This window comes from Notothenia rossii (genome assembly GCF_949606895.1).
Source record: "Notothenia rossii genome assembly, chromosome: 10".
Classification (NCBI taxonomy): domain Eukaryota; kingdom Metazoa; phylum Chordata; class Actinopteri; order Perciformes; family Nototheniidae; genus Notothenia; species Notothenia rossii.
The window spans coordinates 4,344,779-4,363,861 of NC_136908.1; the positions used below are offsets into that span (position 1 = coordinate 4,344,779).

A 19,083-nucleotide genomic window follows, 5' to 3' on the forward strand; every position below is an offset into this window, starting at 1 on the left:
GTGTCTTGATGAGGTTCACGTAAAGCACGGTTAATGTATTATATTATTGAGGTAGAATTGTCCGGGGCTACAGAAAAAACATTCGGGGCAGGCCAAAATATTATTTTACCAACAATGTGGAATTTATTGGCTCCATATTACACAGATTATGCACAGCGGGAGCAGCAATAACCGTCAAATAATAATTCAGACAGGGGAGCTCCGCACCCCCTGCCTGCCGCTAGGGGGTGCTGCAGCGCCCTCAGCACCCCCCTTCCCGCGCCCATGCATGTAAATGGTCTGCAAAAGGCTAAAATCCCAACGTTTCTCTCCCACACCAAAATCTAAAGAGTGGCAAATGAAGATGAGGATAGTGGACGTATGGAGTATTTCTGCACCGAGGGAGCTTCCTCTGAGCGGTGGAAAGAGCCGGCTCCTGAGTGGCCGACTCCCACAGAGAGCACCAACACATTCACATCGATCTGTGTGGAAACCTGCATCAACCTCCCAGTAGGAAACTCCAGCAAAGTGAAAATAATCTACTGGCAACAAAGTGCAACTAGGGTGAATGCCTCACATCATTTTTCAATAAGCAGCAGTCAGTGTATTAACACCTTTCTTGCTTTGAGTACAAAGGCGAGTGCAAAGCAACGCAGTACGAAGCAGCAGCAGAGGCAAGGTGTCCATGTGCGGCACTGATTCTATCTGACAAATTAAGGTCAGGGAAATATAATCTCAAGAGAACAAAAGCACTCAACTCTCCATTAATCATTGACAGATCTGTGTGGAGACGTCCAGGTAATGCAACAGCAGTGTGAGGGGATAACAACACAAGAATCTGTACTCACTTTGGGTTACATCAATCTTCCTTCGTTACAGAGACTAAATCTAACTGGGAGAAAAGTGCAAAATACAAAATCATTTAAAATCCCAGATGCAAATAATGGGTCTTCCTATAAAAGCTATTTATTGCTGCAATACATTCGTCCATTTCATATTCATCAATTTCTCTGCCTACATTTAGCATGAACTTCACATTTTTAATTAATTAGTGTGTAACACCACATATAATTTGTCGTATACTGAATGACACAATATGCACTTTTGGGATGTATTTGCAGAACATCTTCTGGAGTTTCAGTGAACTAATACTTATGATTACAATATGTTCTTCCTTAAATGCCTTGAACCCGAATGTTTGAGAACATTAGTAGGAAATGACATTGCGAAAGAACAGGTTGCCTTTTTACTAAGGACGGCGAAGCGAAATAGTTCTCTGCGTTTGATATGATAGTCGGAGTGTTCTTTATAATTAGTGTAAGGGAAACTTCTGCAGCAATGGAGAGTCAGGACTCAGAGAGACACGAGGAGAGTTGGAGCTTTGATGTCAAACACGGATCTTTAATACAAGCATCGGCCGGAGAAATTCACATCACAAGTCACAGCAGCCAGAGGTTCTGACTGCACGGGTGTGTTGCCATGTCAAATCTGATCAGCCTCGCATCTCGATAGACCTTTGAACTAGTTTACAGAGAGTCAGATCCACATATTGGTGATGGGCGTAAACATCTGCAGACACAGGAGATGTCTCTCACATCTGTGGAGCTTAGAAAGCCAGCGTTCTCACAGTCGTAAACCCCCCCCCCCCCGTGCCCACCAGGTCAGGCCATAAAGCCTAGTATCAACACATTCCTTACAGGAGATTAGAAGCAGGGATGGTCGTAAATGTCAACACACAGAATAGGTTAAATGTCTAGAAGTAAAGACAAAATGAATCCCTAACAATTAGTTTTGCTCAGATTATTGCAAAATACTGCCAAACATGTAAATAGATACTTTGAAAATCACTGTCATCATGAAGCTCACAACTTGTCTCACCATTCTGAAGATTTGCCTCCATGACATAAGCCATTAATCATTGTCTTTGCACCTGGTGTGAAACTCAGTATCATGCATAATGAACGAGCCAATCACCTGGCTTTAAAATACGCTCAATCATTTTATTGACTGAGATTTACATAATCCATACTAAGTAATGGGAACCCGGGTATTAGCGCCCAGATGTCATCAGGAAAATCAGATGCGGACTTATTGACCCTCGTGGAGGAAGAGCTTGTTGACGTTGAAATGAGAGCATCAACAGGTTCCCTCTGCGCTGCCTGAGAGGGGAAAACGAGTGATAGACCATCGCACTCTCCAATCAGTCCGTGACAAGAAACAGATGGACAATCTGCAAAAACACAGCCTCTCTCCAGCCCACCTTTCTCAAGTTCGCACACATGAACCCACGGTATCACTGTCGACATGCTTCACATCTTCAGGAACTACCACTACAATGCCTTTTAAGAGTAAAGTGTGTATTATCACCCGGAGCATGACAGCTGAGAGTGCAGCTTCTATCCGTGTGGAGAAGCAGACGAATCACACACACGCTGTTTTATGCTAATGCTAACTTGAAGACTTTTCAATCCCCTAACCCTATAGGCACCGTATCATTTCCTTCAGTCAGATGTGTTGTATCTAAATCATGTGTAAATTGCTTTCCTGTGCTGTGGCACCATTTAGTTTGAATGTGTGAGACGAGTCTGGCGATAAACACCTATTTGTTTTTTGAATAAATGAATAAAAAGTCACATGCAACATAATGAATAGTTTAAAGCGAGACACTGCCACTGGTGTTTTTATTGCTTACATTACATGTTGTCATTTAGTGTAAGGAAAACATCCAAAATACATATTTAAGGGCTTCATTTTCTAACTTTGTCTATTCGCCTCTGTGGATTTCTGTACTCTGTAAATGCCTCTTTTGCATATTCAAACATTTCTCTTAAAAAACTTGTAATACAAAAAAGAATCGTCTCAAAGTAAGTCATGAACCGGGGAAGTTTCACTGTGATATCTGTTTGTTTTATATTTCACCCTATTCACCTGTATTGTGAACTAAATGAATGCATTTTACATTTCATATATTGAAAGGCCGTTTCCTTCATTTCATTCCTAACTAAATCCTAAAGGTTTTTTAAAGGGATGGTTGATCTACAGCACATGTGTCAAACTCAAGGCCCGGGGGCCAAATCAGGCCCTTGGTGGATTTAAGTTCGGCCCGCAGGATAATTTCTAATTACTATTAGATCTGGCCCGCCGGTATATTGCACGCACACCTTCACTCCATCCTGAGGGTCTCCTCAGCTCAGAGCCTGAGCCCAAACATTGATGACCTTGCACCCAAGATGAGATGCCAAGTATCTGAACTAGCATCACAGAGCAGCACACTGAGTTTAATGGATGTTTCCTTCTGCACTTTCTCTCTCACGGCAACAGGGCATGCTTGGTTTTTTCTTTGAGGGAAATAGTTTTGTTGAAGCTGTTGTTGGCCTGTGGGAAAATGTAATCATAAGAAATGACTCTGGAAAAGCTGCAGATAGAGCCATAAGAAATGAATGCAACTGATTATTTAATGTTTAATGTTGTTTTTATAGGCAATCATTTAAGCTTTGTTAGTTCCAGGTTTAATATGAGCAATAAGTTCATTTCAATACGTTTTGCAATAAACATTGAACCAGTCCGGCCCTCCACTAGTACCCAATTTTTAATGTTGGCCCACTGTGTATTTGAGTTTGACCCCCCTGATCTACATGATCAATATTAAAAAGCCCATGCCTAGAAGATTGGTGAACATTTTTTGTTTTGTTTTGTTTTTTACATGGCTGTTTTAATATTCTTATTTGTTGAGCAAAGCCAAAGATATCATCATGAGATATCATGCAAAAAGCTTTGACTTTAAAATGTCTAAAAAATAGATTTTAAACACTCCAATATTCAGATTTCCGCTCTAGAAAGTTCGGCGAATTGGCAGTTATTCGCCGAACTAATAACTTAACATAACATTTCAGAAAACTTGTCATAAAAAAAGTAAGTGGCCTCGTCCTCCTGGCACATCAACTGTATATAATGTGTGACTACAAATCAAGAAATGTGTAAGGGGCACTTGCTGCTCAGCGTAATGGAAACTGTGACTGGCACAATAGGTCGAGAAAAGAAAGAAAACGGCATCTGACTCATCTTTAGAAAGCACTTCCATTAGAAAGGACGGAGATGAATCTGAGAGGATGTTGTAGTCATGTGATCGCGCTACAACACAGAAGCAATTGACTCTATTCTAGTACTATATTCAACCCAATAAACTAACCTTGACTTTGGGATATCATATACCCACATTGGATTATCAGCTAACTCTGTAGTTCCCCTCCGCTATTCAGAGAGTTTTTAGAGTTGTAACTCATTGTTTTGGTTCTCCGTCTCCAGAAGCAGCAAGCAGTTATTCTCAGAGAAACTCAAAAACGTTGAATAAAAAGCAACAGTACAGATAGTACCTAACTAATGGAAAGTGGAGTTTTTAAAAGCTAAGCCAACAAAGAGTTTACCACAGTGTTGGTGGGGGACCAAAACAAGCTAAAATGCTAACAGCTAAAGAGCTAACATGAGAGTGAACATCGGACTGGATTACGTAAGGTCGTCACAAAGTCTTGGATGAGTAATAAATAGGCAAACCATCTACTTTTGAACACATGGTGAACATTGCAATTGAAACAAATACAAAACCAGTTGGTTAGGTTTAGGAAAGATGGTCTGGGTTCAAACAAATATGTTTAAAAATATGTGTTTATTTATGTTGCATTAATATTGAGATGAAGCGTTCCGGTGGAAGTGATGAATTACATTAAATCAGGCTTTGGTTGAATGCAGACAGAAAGAAACCGAGCTTATTGGCCCAAAAGGCAATCTCGTGATTTGGCTTTTCATCGTCTTGAGAACTGGTTACTTGTGAAAACCCGTCGACCTAATTTTTTTCGCTCAAACTAACTCACTTCTCGGGTATTAAGTCACTTTCATAATCTGTGAGAATGAGCAGAGCAAAATGTAACCATCTTGTGTTTGTTTGAGCCGTACACTTTATTCTACATTGACCAGATTCCTCCTTTGAATCTGTCATAACGACAATGGCCACTAGAGGTCGTTGCATTACGTTTTTGAACCTCTAGCGCTAATGAAGTTTACCAATAGATGTTAGTGGCATACAGGAGTTAGGGGTAGGGTAATACCACCTCAAATCTATGCCCCCGATAACAACTGTTAGCAACCATTTCATTGGCTGATTCTTTGGTTGTTGGCCTTTCATAAAAAATGACATATCGGTTAGTTTTGACATTCATGTACAAAGTGATGGAGGTGCCAAAACGCAACAGCCTGTAAAATGTGCAATTAATTTTAATTCTCAGAACACATTTTTCATTTAATTATTGTTTGTAGCAAATATTAGGTTCATTAAAAAAGCAATTATGTTTTTGTCTGCCATTTATTTTGCTTTTAAAGAGCGGCTCGCCCTGATTAGACTTCATTAGTCTGGCTTTCAGGAAGAGTTTGCTCAAGTTTTGTTGACGGTATTAATGCTGTTTCACAGGCTCTCGAGTCTGAAAGTTTTTACCGTAACTTAGAAATAAATAGAGGAGAACTTTGGCACAATGAGAGATACGGTTCAAAATAATCAGATACCCAAAACTCAAACAATCAAAACAATCTCAGTGTTTTTGAAAAGACGTGTTCAATGTCTCACTGATTTCAATCCTTCTCTGTTTAATTGAAATAGAGGCAGAATAAAGGTTTGAGATGGAAATAGTAAGTAAAAATACCGTAATTTTCGGACTATAAGCCGCACCTGAATATAAGCCGTAGCAGCGGCATACCACTCTCGGTTCCACTTTTACTTTTAAGCGCTACCTGTCTCACTCTTTTCCGGCCTCCAGCTTTTCCTGCTGGAACCCGCCGCTTAAAGGTAGGGGTCCGCGGACCGGTCATAGAGCCCATAGAGTTAAAGGTGTTGGCCGTTAGCTGTACAAATCCATAGATTAGCCGCACCGTTATATAAACCGCAGCGTCGAAAAATAGGGGAAAAGGCGCGGCTTATAGTCCGAAAATTACGGTATATACATTTTCTATACCACTAAGAAGTATATGTTTTTGTGATTCTAGTCCGTCTTACAATTACTCTTTAGTTGAGAAAATGACTTTCACATGTCATGACGTTTTTGATTTCCCAACAAAACTCATGCCCAGACATCAGGAGAAAGGTATGTTCAATTGTTCCTATTCAAGCCCCACTGTACACGGTCATCACTGTTCCCTTCCCGTCAGAGTGGAGTGAGAACATATTGCGCTTCACATGCTGTCAGCGCTGAGGTGCAATTATTCACAGGTATAAAAATAGTCAATTTGTGGGATAACTCTGGATAGACCCCTCAGGACAGCTGACGAGTGCTAACAGTGGCACAGCTGGGATCCAATTTCAGACCTTTTTTTGTGATAATGGTGATGAGCATATGAAGCAGATTACCAGTAGTACTTCCCCAAAACTGCCTGTTATCAATACGACAGTCATGTGAGGCCTCCAGCTGTAGGTTACAGATTTATTTTTAATCCTCCATGAGTAAATGTGTAGCCTCAGACCATGAGTTTAAAGTGCACGTTTTAGATTCTGCCTTTTTTTATTTTGATCCTGCAGCTATTATTATCATAACTACTATTGCTCCACTAAAGGGTTTCACTACTGCAGCTGCTGCTATCACATCTATTTCATTTTTAATGGCACTGGTATTATGCTCTGCCACACACACTCAAAGACAAAACATTACTGCACAAAAAAATGTCTTCTACTGCCGGAGGATCAGTCAGAGTTTAACAAGGACGCTTTTTGTTTCTAGATCTGAGGCAGGCAGATTCAAATACACGCAGGATGGAAACAGGTCGAGCAAGCTGTGTGATTTATGAGTTGCTTTGCTTCCTTTGTGCTCTACCTGCTATCAGGATTCAAGAGTTTCATTTGACCATGACATGACTCTGAAATATCAGATCATCAAAAGTATTTGTCTTAGGGTTAGACTGAGCCATAAGATACTTTTTAAATCACTAAAATCTATATTGAGAGTCAAGCCATTTGTTTATTTAGTACCTAAACGTTCCTGAAGACATTGTTCCGCATACTTTGGAGTAGCCTTTGCATCACTTTCTTTGATAGACTATATTTGTACAGTTTAGCTCCATGTTATTGTATTATGTAACTCCATTCTCCTTAAGAAGCATTTTGTGGAGATACAGTCTCAATGTTTTGTGTGCAGCTGAGCCTGCTGTATATACAGTGAGGCAAAAAAGTATTTAGTCAGCCACCAATTGTGCAAGTTCTCCCACTTAAAAAGATGAGAGAGGCCTGATATTTTCATCCTAGGTATACCTCGACTATGAGAGACAGAATGAGAACAAAAAATCCAGATAATCACATTGTCTGATTTTTAAAGACTTTATTTGCAAATGATGGTGGAAAATAAGTAAGTGTACACGTGTGGCAGTGACACACAGTCCTGTAGCTCTACATATCTGAATGGACATCGCTGTACCATGTTTACTGTCCCGCACCAAATGTAATTAGTTTCCACAAACAGCTCATAGTTGACACAGTCCAAATTGTTTTCCTTATCTGTGCAGCAGTGTCAGTGGCACGGCGATGCTTTCGATTCCCCCACGTTCAGCGGTCAAAATAAATGTTGATGGAGTGTAGAGGAATACATCTAGCTTCATTATGTCTGAGAGATACATTTCCCTCTGAGTTATCAACAGGTGAGAGTGTGAGGGGATGAATCTCACACGGTCAGATCAACGCTTTGTTTGAGAGTGATATTCAAATCAGTCCTCCTAAAGACATGAGTGGCTGGTTATAAGCGTCCTGCAAATAATTCTGAGCGTAGGACCTGCTATCAGTACTAAAGGAAATCACTTTGTAACGCACTGCTATTGGCTAGTATTACATTACATCACATGTCACTTGTTAGACGCTTTTACCCAAAGCGACTTCCATACTCAATACTGTGGGTAATCCCTACAGGAGCAATGTGGGGTGAAGTGTCTCAGGGACACAACGACATGCTGACTGCAGTGGGGTTTGAACCTGTGACCCCCTGATCCCAACACATGCGCAAAACTCACTGCGCCACACGCCGCAGTATTGTGTTCTATTGGCTCCAACATATTGTACGTGATAGGCTAAGGGGCGGGGCATATAATAAGCGGTTGACCAATCAAAACAGCCAGCTAACCAATCAGAGGGCTCTGGTTTCAGACAGAGGGTAAAAAGATGTCACATCAACAAATCCCAGGAACAGCTAAAACCAACAATACTTTTGTTTGTCAATACTTTCCGAATGCAGCTTCCTGTGTTTTGACCTCTGTTCCAAACCCGTGAAGATCTGATTTTATTAAATATAATATGCAAATGTATTCAGTGTACGAGGCTGGGAACTGTAGTTTTTTGGTCAAATGTTACTCAAACAGGAGGAAGTTGTGCATTTGTTAGGGACTATTTTCAGCTGCGCATTGATACACATTTCTTTCTTACAGGTGTTAAAGCATCAGAACGCTGAATCTTTGATTGAGTGACACAATAAACTACAATGTACATTTGAATGTATCCAGTGCATTTGTGCAGAGCATGTACATGTCTGACATTGTCTGAACAAAATGGAGCTCTATGGTCCAGAGGAATAACACACCAGGAAGAGTTTGTGTGATGAGTTCATTGTTGGTTTGTCTGTTTTATGGGGTTTGGTGATGAGAACAAAGAGTAAGATAAGATATGAGGTTCTCTTTATATGTTGTCAATACAGCAGTAACAATATTTTCCCTTTCGGATCCATGACAACATGCCATATATATATATATCAAGGTTCTTTATTTGTCATACGAACATAGCTACTGTGTAGTTATGCCAGTGAACATCTTAGGTCGCAGGCTTCTCCAACAGTGCAATACAATTACATGTCACTTGTTGGACGCTATTATCCAAAGCGACTTACATACTCAATACTGTGGGCAGTCTCAGGGACACAACGACATGCTGACTGCAGTGGGACTCGAACTTGCTATCCTCTGATTCGAAGATCAACACACTAAACCACTGAGCCACAGCCTCCCAATAACACAGATAAACAGAAACGTATAGCGCAAGTAAATAGTAAATACAAAAGAAAAAATAGTTTAAAAAAGTGAAATTGTGCAATAAGAGTCTATATGCAAGTTATTGGAATGATATATTAGAGCAGGGGTACTCAAATACAAATCTTAAAGGTCCAACATTTTTTTTTCAACAAGACAAAGGTCCGTTTATTACGGTCATTCAAACTTTTAAACAATTACAACAAGATTCTTAACACGAGGTTGCAAAAACAAAAAATAATCTGTATGCAGCAGTTTTCCTTGTTATTGTGTCTGTGCTTGATCCCTCAGGGTCGCAGTGTAAGAGCTGCAGTTATGAATAAAGGCAGCCGCACCTTCTTTCATTCAGCATTCCCATTATTGCTTTATAAATGTCTTGCCCCCTTGTGTGTCCACTGAGGTTCGTCAGGCCCAACACATCTTCAACAAACCCCCCCTTTGCCTAATCATAAAAACTCACAAACACCAGCAACTGAGCATTGTCAGTGGACTCATCCACAGCTAAGGAAATGCACTGTGCTTTTTGTATTCCATCACAAAGCTGATTCATCAAATCAGCAGCCAGTATTTATGTTCTTCTGGTTGCTGGGGAATCTGAGAGGGGGATTTGCTTGACCTGTTATTTCCTCTTTTAGTTTGCCTTCACACATGGTCTCCATCACTTCAGTCATGCATTATTTTATACTTCGGTTATGATCCAGTGGAAAGCCCTTACCTACTGGCCTAGTTCAATCAAAGTGGTTACTTTCTGTTGGCTGGGCAGTGTAGTTTTACACACCGTTTTATTTGACTTTCTCAGGACTTGAAACTGTTTTTTGGGGGCAGACCCCCACAAAAACATATATTTACACACGTAAGGTCATCATCTTAACAGTTTTGTATGCTCATCCGTGAGCAGAGCATCAAGTTGACATGTCTATTACAGCTGAATGCGGCGATTACCATCTTGTTCAGCAAAACGCCTCACACACGGATTAAGATCAACAGCTTTAGTGCGTTTTGATTCAATGATGAGTACAGCCAACCTGACAGGCTCTTCTCTGTCATTGCAGACCGCAAATACCTCATTCCTTCAGTACTTGGGTCCGAATGCTTCTCGTTTTGCGCCGTACCGTTCAAATGAAATCGCCGCCTATCATATTTCCAAGCTCGCGCCAGGGCCGGGGGAGGGGTTACAAGGCGTGCGTCTTGTGCTGCATTCACTTGTACTCGGACATTAGAGACTTTCTCTCCGATGAGCCACAACTTTTCTTTCAAAACAAAGCTGCCAACTGGGGTGGCAGCTGGGGTGGCAAGGCCTATTTTGAGGGTAGCAGTTGCCACCCCATGCCACCCCAGTAGGTGAAACTAGGCTACTAGCTACAGTACAGATGCAACTAGATGAGCTGTTAACTCTCTGACTTTTTTTTTTTAAACACACGCATTTTTCCCGCATTCCGCGAAGACCCGCCCTACTGTGCCTCTGATTCGCAGACTGTTGGTGGGGGAAAACAACTCTGACGCGATGCTGAATGGGATTGGACCAATGTGTTGACAGACACACACAGACAGTGGAACAGTCGGACATGCAGAGCGCTGTTTGTTGTTGGACACAGCGGAACATTTTGACTCGTTGCGTTGTGGCGATGTCTCGCATATGAAAAGTATAATTTGCTCAGAGTCCAGAGACAGTTGTGGTTCGGTCCGGATCCGGACCGGAGTCCGGACTTTGAGGAGGCCTGTATTAGAGGAATAGATAAATAATGACTAAGTAGCAGATGAATGTTATGGATGTTGTTTCAACAGTTAAGGTGTTTAACAGTCTGTGGGATGAAGCTGTCTCTGAGTCTGGTGTTTTTAGTCCGGATGCTGCGGTACCGCCTGCCAGACGGCAGCAGACAGAATAGTTTGTGGCTGGGGTGATGGGGGTCTTTGATAATCCTGAGGGCCTTATTCCTGATATATAGATATATATATATGTTAAATGGCATATAAATGAATCTGACTGATGTTCTATGCAATGAATTGTGTTATAATGTTTTTTTTAGATGATCACATGTCTCTAAATGTGTAAATCGCCCCCTCAGAAACTCAGTCTGTTAGTTTATAATTACCTGCCTGCACATTTGGTAACGTTTTATCACAATTCTGATATGACCAATTTCAACTTATAGGTTACACACCATACTACTTCACAATGTTGTTTTTTTATTCTGTAATTTGGGCTTTGCAGTCAGCAAGAAATATCAGATGTTCTGCAAAACAATTGTTTTTTTCTTTTCTCCATTGCATTAATTAAATGAATCCAATCAGTGTCAACATTTCGGTTCTGTCCCACTTTAATCCTCACTATAGCAAGCATTCAAATACTCCATTCCAGTATTTGACAGTGAACGTCTGACTGTCCCCTGCTCTCTTGTTAACAGTATGATAATGCATGCAGCCCTGTTTCCTGACAGAGGAGCAGCAGTGAATAACCACTTCACACGACATGAATATTACAATGGCTCTCGTTGCTGTAGCCTGGAAACAACAGTGGCTCCTCGCTCTCTGCTCGTCCCTCTTTAAGTGTTGCCTGGCAAACTGGAGGACAGGCCGGGCGCATTAGTTCCCCCAGAATAAAAAGTGCTCCTCCTCTAAAACACTATGTGACTTCTTCAGTAATGGAGGAACTGTTCTCACTGTGACCTCTGCGGAAAGGAGAAGTTCGTTTTAAATGTCCTGCCACTTCGTTTTAACAGTTTGGACAGTTAATGTAATGCAATTAACTCCAGCTTCACTAGGATTCAAATGCAGGTGGAATATGGTTTGACTGTGAACCGTAAAACGGAGAGAAACTCATTTCTCCGAGACAGCCTGAAATACATCTTTATGACGCAAATGCATCATCGTAAGTCGCGTCAAACTGATGTAATACACAACTCCTTTTAGGGGGGGGGGGGTGTATTTGATTTACCTTGAAGGTTTGTGATTTATCTCGATCACCAGCTTTCACTAAACCCATCTATCCTTTACTAGCACTTGTTGTGAAGCCACTTGTTTGTAGCCAAACTCTAAGCGATCTAATCCTAACCTTAGGAATACACATTTAGAGGCTAAATAACATGTAGGAAGTGAACCAGGATCGGTTTAGGTGGTATCACTTGATAAACTCTCCGAACTCCTGAACCCGTTGGAACTATCCCTTCAGCACCACAGAGCCTCGTCATCCTCCACATCTCCTCTCTGCTCGCTTTAAGAGTACATCTCGGCGTGTCTTACCCCCGAAACTCGTTTTACTGTCAGCCTTAGAGCTGCATCTCATTTACGCAGCGTCAACGTTGGATAATCACGCACTACAGCTGCACCAAAGGAAATTATACATGTGTTTTAACAGTCTTCTGAGAGCGTTACGTCATTCGTCAGTGTTAGTTAGTATGAGAAACATCATGTGGTGGTGTTTCAGACAAAGCTCCAGCGGGTACAGCTCCCCTCAGAGCAGCGACTGCAACATGTTGCGTGAAAACTTTATCCTAAGACTTATAGAAATGTGAAAATGTGCTTTCACCTTATTATTACGGCCTATGGGTCGTTTTGCTGCCATGGAGCTATTAGTGTCCTCATAATAAACCACGTTCTGTTGCGCAACAGCGATATAACACCACCTGTAGTGGTTATGGGGTTTTGCTTTAAGAGACTTACCAAAAGAGACTCACACTTACCTATGGTGGTTATCACCGTGATGGCAAAGTAAAATGACCCTGCGAATTTCCACTGCACCCCGGCTCTGTGGGGCTCTGACTCCATGATGATGGTCTCCAGTTTGCGGTAATCATCCTCGCTGATGTTATATTTCCCCTGGAGACGCTTCTCCTCGGCTTCCAGCTGCTCCTTCTCCCGCATCTCAAAGTCGGACTCCAGGGCGTCAAAGACCGCGGCCCCGACGAGCAGGTATGTGAACGTGCAAATGATCAGGGACAATGTCCGCACGTTTTGCCGCTTCATGGCCAACAGGAACCGGCGACCGAGGGGCTCATGTCCCCTCGGATTCCCCGGGAAGACGCAGCAAGCGTGGGGAAAACTGTGTGGACAGCGCCTGGAGGAGGAGGCGCAGAAAGGTGCGCTCCGGTGACCGCGGTAGAAATCCCCCCCTGCCTTGTAGTGACAGAAGCCCAGATCCTGCTCCTGGTTCGCGGAGAGACACAACAGACTGCTCGATCGCCTGGACCAGGAGCCCTGCAGCCGAAAGACCCTGCGCAAGACCTGCCCAAACCAAGTCCTCCCGGTGCGCAGTGCCATCAACAAGCTGCTTCCCAGATCGCCTGTTGGTCTCTGCGCTCCACAAGTGAACTAAACAGACGTGAATAAAAAATGTTCCAAAAAGATCAGTGAAAGGTCCTTTTGTTCTTCGACGCTCCACTCGCTCTGATTTAAAATGTCCTGCAACGAGACATTACTCTAAGTTTTAGCCAAACGCCAACCTGTTCATTGTAGCCTCATCAGCATGCAGGCTATTTTTAGCAGCACATTCCCCATATAGAGAAGGACACAAATCCAGTTTCAGTGAAATCCTTAAATCTTCCTCGCTAACAGTGGAGGACATCCTCATTAGAAATGTGCCGAGTCGTCAAAAAGACACAGGCAGGGTCACCGAGTGCCGCGGAGGAACATCAAGTTGGGAAACTCATACAGATAAAAACATCACAGCGTTTTACTCCTCTCATCTGCTGCTTTATCCCAGGATCACCACTTGTTAGACGGGTTTAAAAATAAAAATCCAAACATGCAACGTCGAGAGCAAGCTCCATGGAAAATAAGTTTCCCCGAATTGATTAATATAAAATGATTATTAGCAGAGAAAGATACTTTAAAGCGAGCTACAGCGTGCTCCGTGCCCGCAGTGGCTTTCATGCCCCGTTGCGCACATCCAAAGCTCTCCCGTACTGATGACTTGAAACTGATTTAAAAAGGAAGAAGAAATATAAAACAGGGATACATGTGTCCCCTGGTCGCGCGGGGGCCTCAGATCTAACCATGCGTGTCACGAAGTGCTCGTATTGTGAAGGCTCCACATCTTATGCCTCCACTCACTCCAGACTGCGGTCGGTGGGCGTCGCTCCGGCTGTCTCCGAGCCTTTCTCTTTCTCCAAGTGTCACGATTCATCTAGCATGCTGGCCTGAGTTTCTGTCTACACTTTGAGGCTTCTTTCTTCTTTCGGGGAATCTGTTGCTGCAGGGGAACAATGATTTCACCCCCCCCCCCTTTCTCTCGACCTCTCACAGTGACCACTCCTCCTCAGAAGACGGACTTTGACTCTAATGGTCACATCAGTGCGTTTTACGAGACGATACGATAATACTTTAATGGTCAGATCAAGTCTGAAATGTGACACGCATAACAGCAGCTCCATGTGTAACATCAACAGACAAATATTAAGACGCAACACATGGAAATCAAACAACAAACATTTAACACAACAGTACGATCAGTGAGAGAAAACATTTTCAATGACCGCTTAGCGTGCATCTGATCTGCGTTTTACGTTCAGGATTCAGAGAGGAGTTGCTGTCCGAGGTGCTGAAGCAGACTGATGCTCAGTGAATCTCAAAGTTACTGTACACTGTGAGGAAGAAGGCAACAGGGTGGAAAACATCTGATTAGTATAGGCTGGAAACAGAATGGGGCCAAACGCTCCGGATGGCAGTGGAGAAACCCGTGGTGGGAAAAGTACTCGGGTCTGGTTTCCAAGTCATCGTTTCAAATGTTCATATGCTCAATACCTACAACTGCAATGATCGTCTTACCTCATGAAACAGGCTTAGCTAACCATGCAACACAAAGTATTCTTACATAAAAGAAAGAAATACATAACATACTATAAAAAAAAGTGTAATAGAGAAAATTGAGATTTAAGAAAAATATGTACAAGAACAATAAGGAGGATAAATACTGTACGCTGTATTAATGTATACATATTTGAATATGAGACGCATTAACGGATATGCAAATGTTCCTTTACATCGTTGCTTTAATGAAAGTAATAGCATCAACGTGTCCAATACTCATTCTGCAGATTGGCCCAATTCAGACACAAACATGTTATCATAATAGTTATGTAATTATTGCATTGATGCATTTTTCACTTCAGTGTTGCAGCTGGTAATGGAGGAATGTTTTATTGTATAAATCCTGCTGCATGCAGTAGCTTGCACGTTTCCTAGAGGGATCAGAGGGACTCTTGAATAACTCATACATTATTTATTTATTTATTTATTTTAGATACACTGACTGAATCGGAATTCTTCTAAATAACCAAATCAGTCACATGTAGTCGAGTAACAAGTACAATATGTGTCGGTGGATTGTACTTGAGAAAGATAAACTCAAAGTTGAAAGGGAGAAATATAAATAATGGCAGCAGTTTTTGTTAATAAGCACAATGGGAAGTATGGTTATACTAATGGATCTACTTCATTCCCACTTGTGACGAAAATATTTTTGAAATGTAGCAAAGAAAACTGTAAAATGTCATTCTTTTGTTTCATAATTGATAGTTTGAATGCAACACACAGGGAACTACAGGGAATCTGAATTGTGTTGAGAACCTCCTCTGAGTGTGGACCCTCATTAAGATTATTGGACCGTTATGAGAAGGGAAATGGCTGAATAGGTCTTAAAAGAAGACTGGAAATAGCATCCTCCTATAGAACAATACTACTCTGTAAATATTTAATGCCAATGAACCGTCTCGTGGTCGCTCATCCCTTCGACCTGATGCAAAGGCCCGGATTCTTTTTTCTTTTAACTGGAAGATAATTAGAGAATAAATCCATAAAATCATATCCTGGTGAAGAGCCTGGGACAACACCTTTATACCTTTAGGGATTTTAAAGATGCAATGTGTGAGATATGGAAATAATCATCCTTCAAAGGTCACCTACTGTATCATGCTATTTGTAGGCCATAGCATAGGTCTCTGATATATAAAAATATATAAAAACCATGTCTATGAAGTGTTTTGCTCAAAATACCAAACAGATCACCCATTCTAGCCATGCCTCATATCCCTCTATTCCACTTCCTGTTTCTAAAGTGATGATTTGGGGTATAAAGCTTTAATAAAAAGGAGGGGTCTGAGCTCATGCTAGACCCGGCAGCTACTGTCTAAACTAAATACTGCCGTGATGAAACGCCATATCATGGATTATCAAGGATTCTCTCTGAAACAGTATGGAGCTCAAAGGCTTTCTCTCTTGCCGGTTATACCACGAGGTGAGTTCCTTTTTACTTCCTGCTTCTTCACACATGCTCTCCAGTACAGGTTAGCTCTGAGTGTTAGCGATGCTAATGTAAACACCGACCATATTACGTCCAAAACAGTCGGGCATTGTTTCTGATAGCAACGTTTCTGATTGGGCCGTGGGTCCACATTTCAGATATTACGTCATATCGGACGCAAATCTGGATCAGCTCCGTTGTTCCCCCGTTTTTAGAGATTTGGGTACGGAGGGAAAGAGAGAGGGTTTTATTTTTCTGACGCTGCACACCGGGGGACACATCTTTATGAAGAGAAGACATCAAAAAGTGCATTTTGCATGATAGGTCCCCTTTAACACTTTAAAAATAATTAAGTATAATTATAATGTGAAGTTGAATCAGTTTTGATGTTATGACTTGTATTGTGTACGCAGTATGAGGACAAATTAAAGAGCTTTTTGAACATTAAAGCGATACTAAATAGTCACTAAATACTAATATGAACCTATCAGTTGCAGAATATGTCCCTTTGAAGAGAGACCTGGTTTTTCACGTCCAAAATTGCTGTTGTAGTTTTGTGTCGAGAGAACGGAGGGATTAGAGAAAGCTTGTTCCACCTTTAATGAAATATTCATATGTTGTTGTTTGTTTGAGTTATTACACACACTGACGTTGTTATGGTCCGCTTTTACAGCTTCACCACGACGGATGTGAGTAATCCTCATCCTTCCTGTCAGGATAATTTTAGCTTGTACATCTTCCCAATAAAAACACACTTATAAACACGAACAGGAAGAAGCTCAGTAGAGGAAGCTGAGTGCATGCAGTCGCCACGATATGAACCGCAGTGTTTCATAAACGCGTCCAAACGGCTCCACTAATCAGCAGCGTCTGGATCTGAGGTTTCTATATTTAGAAACTCTTTCTCACATCCCGAGTCCCACCTCCAGAACTCACAATGCAAGTCTGGAGAAGCTCAGAGAGAAAAAGTTTAATAATGGCAACAGCTTAGATTAGTCTCCATGGTAATGACAGGCAACTTACAGTAGCTCATCACACAGGCCTGCACACACAGACAGACAGACAGACAGACAGACAGACAGACAGACAGACAGACAGACAGACAGACAGACAGACATATATACACAGGTCTGCACACATACATATACAGAGGCCTGCGCACGCACAGACAGACAGACAGGCCTGCACACACACACACACACAGACAGACAGACAGACAGACAGACACACACATATACACAGGTCTGCACACACACACACACACACACACACACACACACACACACACACACACACAGAGGCCTGTGCACACACACACACACACACACACACAGAGGCCTGTGCACACACACACACACACACACACACACACACACACACACACACACACACACACACACACACACACACACACACACACACACACACACACACACACACACACACACACACACACACACACACACACACACACACACACACACACACACACACACACACACACACTACATTTTGCATACTTGCTTTTCTCAGTTATAAGTAGAGCGATGCAGACGACTCATATCTCTAATTATATATATAATATTGGCTTAAATGTACTTTTCAAATGTTCTCAGTGCCGTTGATTCACTTTTTTTGTGATGATTCTTTAAATGTATTAACGTGAAAGCTTCTTTTTGACCTTGGCAATAACAGTTTATAAAAAGATCCGCTTACTATAATTTGGTTGTGGCTTTCAACCACATGTGATGGTCTTCATTACATGTATATTTATTGTGTACTGAATGTTTTTGGGGTAAATTCTAAGTTATTTCAGATTCAAGCTTGTGAAAAAAGGTGCCTTTACTGACATGGACGGTACAATAAGTGCATTTTAATTTCATGGGGACTTTAACTGGGGGTAAACTCTTCATAATCTGCAGTCACATTTATCAGGTTAGGTTTATTTCGTATTTAGCAGCTCATGTGCCGCGGCAGATAGCACAGCAATTAAGTCAGAAGTCAGTAAACAAGCGGCGGCTGTTGTTGTTGGCAGAGCCTCAGGCGAGAGGAAAGAGCAGAGCAGGTGTCAAACCCCCCCCCCCCCCCCCCTCGTCCAGTAACACCACATCACTCCACTCTTAAAACCTTTCAGCTATAGAGGTTACAGGCAGAGGTGGGAAGTAGTGGAGTACAAATACTTTGTTACTGTACTTAAGTACGTTCTTCTGGTATCAGTACTTTAGCCCACTACTTCTGTTTCTGACGACTTTCTACTTTGACTTCTTACATTTTGAACCCAAATACCTGTACTTTCTACTTCTTACATGTTGAACACAAATACCTGTACTTTCTACTTCTTACATGTTGAACACAAATACCTGTACTTTCTACTTCTCACATGTTGAACTCAAATACCTGTACTTTCTACTTCTTACATGTTGAACCCAAATACCTGTACTTTCTACTTCTTACATGTTAAACCCAAATACCTGTACTTTCTACTTCTTACATGTTGAACACAAATACCTGTACTTTCTACTTCTTACATGTGGAACACAAATACCTGTACTTTCTACTTCTTACATGTTGAACACAAATACCTGTACTTTCTACTTCTCACATTTCCCAAACAGGCTGGTTCCTTTAGTCTGAATTTGTGTTTGGTGGTGTGATCATTATTATTTAGAGTCATTGCGTGCCTATTGATTTGAACACGATCCGTGTATCCATCATTTCCTGGTCTTCTCTAAAGAAGAGGGACCAATGAAAACGTTGTCATGTTGCCGTTGTTCAGCATGGAAACATTCATTAGCTAACAATCACATTATTGTTCTATTAATATAAAG

At 41.7% G+C, this 19,083-nt stretch overlaps 1 protein-coding gene across 1 annotated transcript in view; it reads right to left on the minus strand.

Moving 5' to 3' along the window:
* Positions 1-13,261, minus strand: part of kcnk9 (potassium channel, subfamily K, member 9) — a gene marked incomplete at its 3' end in the record, with an annotated part of 57,364 nt that extends 44,103 nt beyond the window's left edge. The window contains exon 1 of the mRNA XM_079654190.1: positions 12,699-13,261. Coding sequence (XP_079510316.1) covers positions 12,699-12,981 — 283 coding nt within the window. The 5' untranslated portion in view covers positions 12,982-13,261. The remainder of the gene's footprint in view (positions 1-12,698) is intronic.
* Positions 13,262-19,083: the final 5,822 nt, after the last annotated feature.